Source organism: Chrysochloris asiatica, unplaced genomic scaffold, assembly GCF_000296735.1.
Source record: "Chrysochloris asiatica unplaced genomic scaffold, ChrAsi1.0 scaffold00146, whole genome shotgun sequence".
Taxonomy (NCBI): Eukaryota; Metazoa; Chordata; class Mammalia; order Afrosoricida; family Chrysochloridae; genus Chrysochloris; species Chrysochloris asiatica.
The window spans coordinates 1,754,186-1,764,259 of NW_006408664.1; the positions used below are offsets into that span (position 1 = coordinate 1,754,186).

A 10,074-nucleotide genomic window follows, 5' to 3' on the forward strand; every position below is an offset into this window, starting at 1 on the left:
GAGCTGACCTTTGAAATTTTCTGTTCAGCTCTTGTACCTCCTCATGTCTTCCATTTGCTTTAGCATCTCTACGCTGGAGAGCTAGTCTAAGTGTCTCTTCTGACATCCATTTTGACCTTTTCCTTCTTTCTTGTCTTCTTAATGACTTTCTACTTTCTTCCTGTATGATGTTCTTGATGTCATCCAACAACTCTTCTGGTCTTTTCGTCTTTAGTGTTTAATGTATCAAATCTGTTCTTAAGATATCTAAATTCAGGTGGGATAAATTCAAGGTCATATTTTGACTCTGGTGACTTGTTTTCATTTTCTTCAGCTTCAGTCTGAATTTGCATAGGAGCAGTTGATGGTCTGTTACACAGTCTGCTCCTGGCCTTGTTTTGGCTGATAATATGGAACTTTTCTATGGTTTCTTTCCACAGATGTAGTCAATTTGATTTCTGTATTTTCCATCTCTGGAGGTCCATGTGTATAGTCTATTATGCTGTCTGAAGCAGGTATTTGAAATGAACAAATCATTGACTTTGCAGAATTCTATCATGTGATCTGCAGCATCATTTCTATCACCAAGGCCATATTTTCCAACTACTGATCCTTCCTCTTTGCTTCCAACTTTTGCATTCCAGTCGCCAGTAATGATCATTACATCTTGATTGCCTGTTTGATTGATTTCATGTTGAAGAAGTTGGTAGAATTCGTCCGTTTCATTCTCATTTGATTTAATGGTTATTGCATAAATTTGAATAATAGTGGTATTACCTGGTCTTCCCTGTAGGCGTATGGATATTATCCCATCAGCGATGTGTACCTCATGACTGATCTGGATATGTTCTTTTTGACAATGAATGCAACACCATTGCTCTTCAATTTGCCATTTCCAGCATAGTAAACCATGTGGTTGACAGATTCAAAATGGCCAATACCAGTCCATTTCAGCTCACTAATGCGTAAGATACTGATGTTTCTGCATTCCATTTTATTTTTCACAGTTTCCTAGATTCAGTCTTCATACATCCTATGTTCTGATTATTTATGGATGTTAACAGCTGTTTCCCTTCTTTTTGAATCGAACCACCTCAGCGAATGAAGGTCCCAAGGGCTTTACTCCATTCACATCATCACGGTCAACTCTACTTTTTTTTTTTTAATTCTATTTTTAGGAGACAACTCTTCCCCAGTCACATTTTGAGTGCCTTCCAACCTGAGGGCCTCATTTTCTGGCACTGTATCTAACAGTGTTTCTCTGCTATTCACTAGGCTTTCAGTACTAAATATTCGGAAGTAGTTCTTCTCTCCTTCTTCCTAGTCTGTCTTTGTTTGGAAGCTCATCTGAAATCTGCCCACCATGGGTCACCCTGCGGGTATTTAAAACACCTGTAGCATAGCTTCCAGAATCACAGCAACTTACACCCCCCCGACAGTATAACAAACTGACAGACAAGTGGTGGCAGTAGTTAATAATCCTGCTTAATTGCTATTGCCAGACTGGGCAAATTGTAATTTATAGCAATTCTGAAACTGGAAAAGAAGAATGATAAACAATATGATAAAGACTTACTAAAATTATTAGTAAAAGTACAAACTGTACATTGTCAACTAGCAAACCATTCTTATGAACGGCATGTGACATAATATTCTTGGCAGCTGCTTTCAGCTTGTCCATGTCACCATGATTCTTCTGGTAAAAGTTACTTATAAAGCTGTTTTTAAATAAGCAGCCTTTATTTCCTAAGTTGATACTTAATTAATAATTTTGCTAATCATTTACTATGTGGCAGGTACTTTCATTTAGTATTCTTCCAGTGACTTGATGAATTGAGAGTTGTTTTGTCTGTCTTAGAGATTAAGAAACAGAGACTTTGAAAGTTTTAGAAACTTATCTCTGTGACTAGACATTACATATAATATCACAAAATATTGGTTGCCTGTAATTGGTTTTAGATAATGTATCAAAACTAAAAAGAAGTGCATCTCCAGGACAGAATGGAGGGCTATTGAAACTAAATTAATGGATGTTTGAGAATAAATTTAACAAGTTTGCTACTAATTGGAACATCAGTCTTGTTATTGAGGGTAGGTTTAGTTTCCTTGTTGTTGTTAAGTGCCTTCAAGTTGGTTCCAGCTTACAGTGACCCTGTGTAGGGAGGGTTTCCAAGAAGCAGATGGCAAGTTTGAACCACCAGCCTTGTGGTCCACTGCTTATCCTACAGCACCATGTCCAAACTCCTTAGTTCCCTAGCCACTGAGTAGACGCTGGATTTGGTGAATGTGTACATGTTCTAATCAAGTGTAATAATACTCATTAGGGAAAAGGAATACAATCTGATAATTTTTTGTGAAGACTTGCGTATGCTTAATCTGTGAATTCAAAGCATCTTTTAAAAATTTGCTTCTTTTCTTATTCCTAGGTGGTAGTGAATATATGGGGAGAAAAATGGGAACATTTCAAATAATGCTAATGAAGTTAGATGATTGCAATCTGCTGTATTGTGAGGAAAAGTTGTTAGCTGTGAAAGATGAGGACAGAATTAAAATATTACCATGACTGGCATTTGATTTGAAAACTGCAAAGATAAGCTAGGTTCCTATTTATGAAAACCATCCTCACAGCCTGATGAAATATCTTTTAAAAGGTTCTATAGTTACCATGGATACTTGCTAGTTTTGATAGAGTAAGTTGTAATCCATATTCAATCATCTGAGGTGTAGTAGCCAAAAAAACCACCAATTAAAATAAAACTATCTTCATCTCTAAATTCTTATAGTTTGGAGATGGAAAGCAGAAGTAGCCTAGAGTTTTGTTTAACTATCACTGATTGTAAAGCCATATACTTAGGACAACTGTTGCTTGGATTTGATCCTTGTGCTTACTTTTTATGTACAACTTTTTCTTTTAACTAATAAAGGGAATTCCTCAGAGTTGGCTTAGGAATTTAGGTGGTAGACCTTCTGAAAGCTGACGAACCCTAAGCAGCATACTCAATTTTGAAAGCCTTAGGGACACAGACAATATTGAAGGCATTGGTCCCCATGGTAACATACTTGCATTTGACCCCAAATTGACTGGTTTATGCTTAGCTTCTTTTAATTGCTGTATATTGACAGCTGTTTTCAAGACTATTTATAAACTGTCAGATAAATGAGCATGTGTATAAAGGAATGCATACCATGCCCTTCGGCTTATCAGACACTTAGATGACAAGAGTTCTGCATGAAGAGTTACCTTGGTGTTTTTGGCATTTCCTAAAGTGTTGCTATGAGTTGTAATCAACTCAGCAGCACTGGGTTTAATGTGTCTGTCACATAGTGGAAGCACAAAGCCTTTCAAATGATTTAAATATTTTTCTCTATTCTCTTACAAAACAGGTGACAAAAGAACTAAAACAGTATGACAATAAAATAATAGAATGCAAATTTGAGAATAACAGTTGGGTCTTCATGAGACAGAGGACAGACAAAAGTTTTCCTAATGCCTATAACACTGCCATGGGTGAGTATAACAATCTATCAGTGTTTGTTACATTAAAAATAAAATATTAAGGTGTGAGAACCAAACTGTGCTGTCTTTGTTCTGCTTGATGGGGAATCGAATCACTCGGATATCATACTTGGTTGAGGGGAAGGTGTAGTGTGAGGTCTGTACCCTGTTCCAGACCAGTCAGCTCATATGGTCTCTCTAGACTGGTGGGTCCGAAAAAGGGCAGAATAATAGGATGTATACAAGTTGAGTCTGTTGAACAACAACAACAACAAAAGCCATGATAATTTCAGATCTATTCAAAACTTTAAAAACCATTGTTTGCCAGATGGTAAAAGACAAAATTAGCAGGGGAAAATGTAATTTCCAGCTCCTAAAATAGCTTTACAAACAATAGAGGACAAAGTAAATGAAAACCATCCCCCTAAAACTCTGCTATGCTGTCCTAGCCTTCAGAGTTGTCTTTGGGTACAATATGAATGCTTTGGGAATTCAGAGTAGTAAATCTTTCATGGTATCAATTAAAGTTTATGTGATAAACTACCAAGAGTAGCAGTTGTTGCTCTGCATTTCAGTTTTGGTAGAGTTGAAAAAGAGGATAAAATCCAAGTTTAAAGGTTAATAGAATTGTGTAGTATTGGAGTGCTTTGTAGATGATGATGATTATATAATAAGCTTATGAGGGGAAAAAAAATCGCCAGTATGGGTATTACAGCTTAAAAGGTAATGTTATATATTTAAGGGTTTTTGTTGGAACTAGCATCTGTGTTCAGATGAACTAATTTTAGAAGTAGGAATAATTAAGCCAGTATCTTTTGTTCCAAAACCAAATAAGTAAACCACATTAAAAGGACTGGTGTTACAGTATCGCTATGAGTCGGAACTGACTCCACGGCACATAACCACTACCACCAAGAGAAGATGCTTTGTTTACTAGGTAAATTTGTTATGTGTTACCTTACTGCAAATAAGTTGTTATATAGAATTATGTGGTCTGCCAACTCCGGTGGAACTTCCCAATTCCATGAGCATGTTGGCTGATTCTCACCTGTTAGGTGATTCAGATTGGACATCCTTCTGAGTAAAAGACTGCAAGACTTGCTGTATTCTCTGTAGAAAGTTTGGTTGAACATGGACTATGTGCAATGTATTGTGTTACGTTAGACCCCATAAAAAACTGTTTTGAAGGGATAGAGATAACATTTTTATAACCCAGTGGTTTTGCTTAAAAATTAATAGTACAGTAAAGAGTGTTGTTGATGTTGTTAAGTGCCATGTAGTCAGTTTGACTCATAGTGGCCCTTTACAAGAGCAGAAAGCTTCATCTTTTCTCTGGTGTAGCAGCTGGTAGGTTTGAACTGCTGACCTTGTGGTTAACCATCCAGTGATTACTACAGCACCACCAGTACTCTTTGTAAAGAGAGTTGTTGTTATTGTTCACTGCCTAAGTGCCGTCAAGTCAGTTCCGACTCATAGGGTTTCTGAGGAGTGACTGGTGAGCTTGAACCACTGACCTTATGGTTCAAATCGACCTTGCAGTCCAGTGCATTAGCCTGCAGTGTCACACCAGTAGCCAACAGAAAAATACTTAATTTGGGAGTAGGGGAGGGAGGAGACTAGTTTAATTTGAAGCATGCCACCCAAATCTATAAATTGTAGTGCTTAGCATATTGGGATGACAAACCTTTTTCCCCTTTCTTATATGCTCGGGGTGGTTTAATTAACCCTTATGTGAGACACGTGTCTCCTTTGTCCACAGCTGTGTGCAACAGCATCTCAAACCCTGTCACCAAGGAGATACTGTTTGAGTTCATTGACAGATGTGCGACAGCTTCTCAAGGACTGAAGAGAAAGCATCACCTGGACCCTGACACAGAGCTTATGCCACCACCACCTCCAAAAAGACCTCGTCCTTTGACCTAAGACCAATCTGTTTTTAGGGTTGAGAGGAGAGATGAGTGAGAAAAAATGCTGTTACCCCATTTTTGCGGCCAGAGAAATTGAAGAAAGAGTGTGATTGATGTTGATATACACTTGAAGGTTTTTTGTTTTTATTTGTTTTTTAAAGAAAGGTATTGTAGCTAGCCTGTAAATATTTGATGTATTTGTTTCCTCAGTGCTACAGTACATCGTGGATTTATATATGATAAACTAAGCCTTACCTTGTGGAATCTGAAGATTGAAATATCCAAAGGTTTAAACAAGATTGAAATCAATGAAAAAGAGGCCTTGTTTATATATGGATAACTTTCACCTTTAACTTATAAAGTTAGCAAGCTAGAATTGTGAGAGCGTAGAACACTGCATTTTTTTAGAGGTTGTGTTTCAACCATGGTAAATTTCCCTTTAAAAAATTTAGGCAATGGCATTAAACATTCTTGCTATCATTATCATGCATTTCCTACATTTTGAGATTCCTGTATCCAAAAACACATGACAAATTGTTAAGTATTACACTATATTAAACAACTTGGTATGGTTTTATTTTAAGAATTGTTTTTGGAAATATAAAAGCAAAAAGTAGAAGTAAAGCCCACTTTTGTGAATTGTTATCTTTCTAAAGCAAGAATATTGATTAGTTCCATCTGTTTCTATTGTTTGAACTACAGCGTAGATCCCAGTGTGTACCTTCTGGCAGTGCTTTTGAGTTCCTTCAGAGAACTTGGATGGACATCACGAGGTCCTTTATGTGTTGCTCTCCTGAGAGTGTTTTGGTTGTGTTTGTATGTGTGTGTGTGTGTGTTAATGCCAAGGCTATTTCTGCCTTACCTCAGTGGTACCAGCACATTGTAAATTACATTAAAACTCACAACTCACTGTGATCTGTAGGAGTGATATCAGATACAAATGATGTTGTGTTATTCCCTCTGACAAAACGGCAAGTGAAGTGCCAGTTGATTCCTTTGATTAGAAGGTATTGTCAGTGGAATAGAATGTTGTCACTAAAACATGGTCTCCCACTGCTAGATAAATGCAGAGGCAAGAAGTAGACACTTGTAGGAACTAAACATCAAGGAAATTAAGACATTTATTTTCAAAGCCAGAATTGTATCTATATTCTTTTCTGGGGATGTTATTTCTACTACATACCTGCATTTTACAAATCGACTACTAGATAATAGATTTAAAGAGCAGCTAATTGGTCGTCTGCCATTGTCGAGAAAGTATGTTCTGATTGGTTTACGAAGGAACTCAGAATTAGCCAATTAAAGGCAAATGTATTTATTTTTAGAGGTACAAATTTAAGTGTATGTATTTAAAACAAATTTTCATGATCTGAATTTTATATATGTATACATATGTCTATGCATATATACATGAGTATATGCAGCAGTGTCTATTCTTCTACTAACACAGTCAGACATGAAAATCTAAATGGGTTACCTAATAGACTGAATAGCTGACAGAATTTCTATATGAGGTAGCACAGATTAACCAAAAATGTATTTATATTCACCCAAGTTTTAATGTTTTTACACAAAGTTTTCTCCTGTAGTGCTTTTCTATGTGAAATACTAGAGTCATGTGTGGGCTTTTTCATTTTGTTGACCCCAGGTTATGTAGTATGTAGTGAGTTTATCCAAAATGCCATTGTAGTGTTTATCTCCTAGAGTGTTTGGGCATTAAAGAGATGAAAGCACCTGACTACCACAAAGACTATTGAAACAGAGACAGTTTCAGGGTTTCATAGTATCTTTTGCAAAGTAGATTTTTTTAAAAAATCCTATGCAAATTCAAATAGTCTGGTGTCTACTTCACCTAGACTAGTGACTCTCCTCACACGGTAAGTTGCTTTCTTCCAAGCCTGTGTAAAGGCAGAGCCCTTTTGCAGATGGAACAGCAAACCTTTGCCAACGATCTTTAATGGAGTTAGTGTTTATGGTAATTGTAACCTTTTAAATGAGTTGTGTGAAAAGAGCATCTCATTTTTAGTACATCTAGATATTTTCTCCTTGTCTTTGTGCATTTTAGCAGAACTTAATTTTCTTAATTTTTCTTTTCCTTTCAATTATAGTGATGTGTATGTAATAGTCAACCTTATAACCAGAGCCCAGTTAGCTTCTTAATACACTATCATATGCAGCTTCATTGAAAGTCATCTAGGTCAGGGGGAAAGACCAGAGACAGGATACCATGACGGAAACACTTCCCTGCTCAGCCCACTTCATAATAACTATTTTCTGAGCTTGAAATTTTATAGACAAGAGTAATCAAACTTTGCTGTCCTGAGTTATGACATGTAAAGCCTTTGGTTTGTATTTGGAAAAGGTGTAGGTGACGACTGCCTGGGTGGTTACATTTGCTTTCCGTGAAATGCTCAGACAATGTCAGGACATTCCTTCTCTAATTGTGTGTCAGTGTGCATTGTAATAAAACCACTGATTTCAAAGAACAGAAACTGTATCTCCTTTGTTTTACTAGGATGCCTTTGCGTCAGCCCTTTGTTTAATTAACATCTTTGTGGCCCTTCTATGGCTGGTGTCAGATCCTGCTGCCAGTAGTTAACCATAGCCCAACATCATCCATGGTTTGGGTGCACTCAAGTGATTAGCATAAAGACTTGGAAATTTCTTCATATATCTTCCCAAGAAACCAAGAAATTTGATCGACATGGTGGGGGTGGGGAGGCGGGTAGTTTACACCTTTTATCTTTAGAGTGGAGGGGAGTGGTGGGAAGCACATCTTTATGTGATGTTGATAACATTTCTGTTCATCCATCTTAACAGTTTACAGTATGACTATGTATTCTGTTACATTTTTTTTTATGTGTTTAATACTTTTTGGAATACTCAGCAGTATTCTGAAGTGATAAAATAATGAACTGTCAAATTTTGGGGTTGACTATACATTTTTGTAACATGGAATTTGTTATTGTTAAAGGTTTAAATAATACTACCGTTTTGAGCTATGCACAGTCAGTCGTAGATTACAAATGAGTTTCATTCTAAGTCTGCCTTTAACTTAAATTTGTACCTAAGTCAGAATAGTTACGTCCTGTTCAGCTCTAATGTCAGTCAAATGTTTGCCTTAGTATATAGTGTACCTTTTTATGAATTAAAAAAAAATTTAAAGAAACACGTCCAGATATACAGTAGAACATCTTTAGCATAGTAATACAGTAATAATAATGTTTTCATGTGTCTCATAAAATAGAACCTGTTTGTTATTATGAACCATTGTATGTATCTTGAATTTTTGATATAACAGGTTTTACTGAGGTTGTAGGTGAATCAGAGGTTCTTAACTGGGCACTAGTTGTTTCTGGTTCCAAAGCTTTCAAAGTACAAACCCAGTTACTTTGAACTGAGCAACACAGTGATGTGGTAGAGAAAGTCCAGGACTAGACACTGACTGTGTCTATGCTCTTCCTCTCATTGGTCCTGTAATCTCTTTAGAACTCTTTTAAAAAAAAAGTTTTCATATATGAAATGCCAAGATTGGACCAGATATGATAAGTGGAATCATTTCAAGTCTAATACGATTCTTGTGTAGAGCCAGTGCTTTATAACTCTTTTGTATTCACAATCATAAAGTATTACCATTACTAGATATTTCACCAAGTACTAATACTGCCCTAAACACAACAATCCTATGGAGCTAGGTACTAATATCCCTATTTTGTAGCTGAGGAATCGGAGATTCAGAGAGGTCAATTTACTCAAGATAACAGTTTTTGGAACAGCAAATGCAATGAATTAACATAGTCTTTGTAGATCCCACCAAACAACTGGGTGGGAACATGTAGATTGGGTGTGTTTCCGCTTTTCCTGATGGGTCTCTTAAGAGAAATTGGGGGAAGAGACAGGATTATTTGATTCAGTTGCGAGTGACTGTTAACTGTGATTGTTGAGACTGTAAAAATTTAGGAATTGGGCCATGAACCACAAGGTCAGCAGTTCGAAACTACCAGCTGTTCCTCGGGAGAGAGAGATGAGGCTTTCTGCTCCTGTGAAGATTTACAGCCTTGGAAACCCTGTACAGGGTCACTGTGAGTCAGAACCGACTCCATGGCACATAACCACCATAACCAATGTGTTTGGTGGATTTGCCATTCTGCTGGGGTTAAAATGAGCCATCTCAGAAGCAGGAGGGAACGGGGCTCAATACCATCAAGAAAGAAGAGCTAGGAATGGATCACCTCTTTTGGACCCTGAGATCCCAGCACATTGAACCTCCTCGATCCAGGGACAGAAACGTATGACACCACAGAAATGGCAGAGGAGCGACATCAGCAGGAGCAAGATCCTGAACATGAGACTGAGAGGAGGGTGTCCTGACCCATGAGGCTTGTAAAGATGAGTGCCTTCAGGCAGAAGTGGGGTACCTCCAGGCACTGAATTCAGGGAGCTGGTTTTGCACCTTCAGGTTGAGGTTTATAGCCACATGGAGGACCCTTTAGGCATTTCCCTGAAGCCCTACAAAAGCTTTGTACTATTTTTTAATTTTTTTTATTTAAAGTTTTTATTGTGGATTGAGTGAAAGTTTACAGGGCACATCATCAGCTTCACATTCAACAATTCATATAACTTGTTTCATTACATTGATTATAATCCCCTCCATATACCATCAGTTAAAAGTATTTCTCTTTATCCACTTTA

General features: G+C 37.2%; 1 protein-coding gene across 1 annotated transcript in view; it reads left to right on the plus strand.

Annotated features, from left to right (window-relative positions):
* Positions 1–5,398, plus strand: part of RNGTT (RNA guanylyltransferase and 5'-phosphatase) — a 385,215-nt gene extending 379,817 nt beyond the window's left edge. The window contains exons 15-16 of the mRNA XM_006870664.1: positions 3,364–3,487; positions 5,235–5,398. Coding sequence (XP_006870726.1) covers positions 3,364–3,487; positions 5,235–5,398 — 288 coding nt within the window. The remainder of the gene's footprint in view (positions 1–3,363; positions 3,488–5,234) is intronic.
* Positions 5,399–10,074: the final 4,676 nt, after the last annotated feature.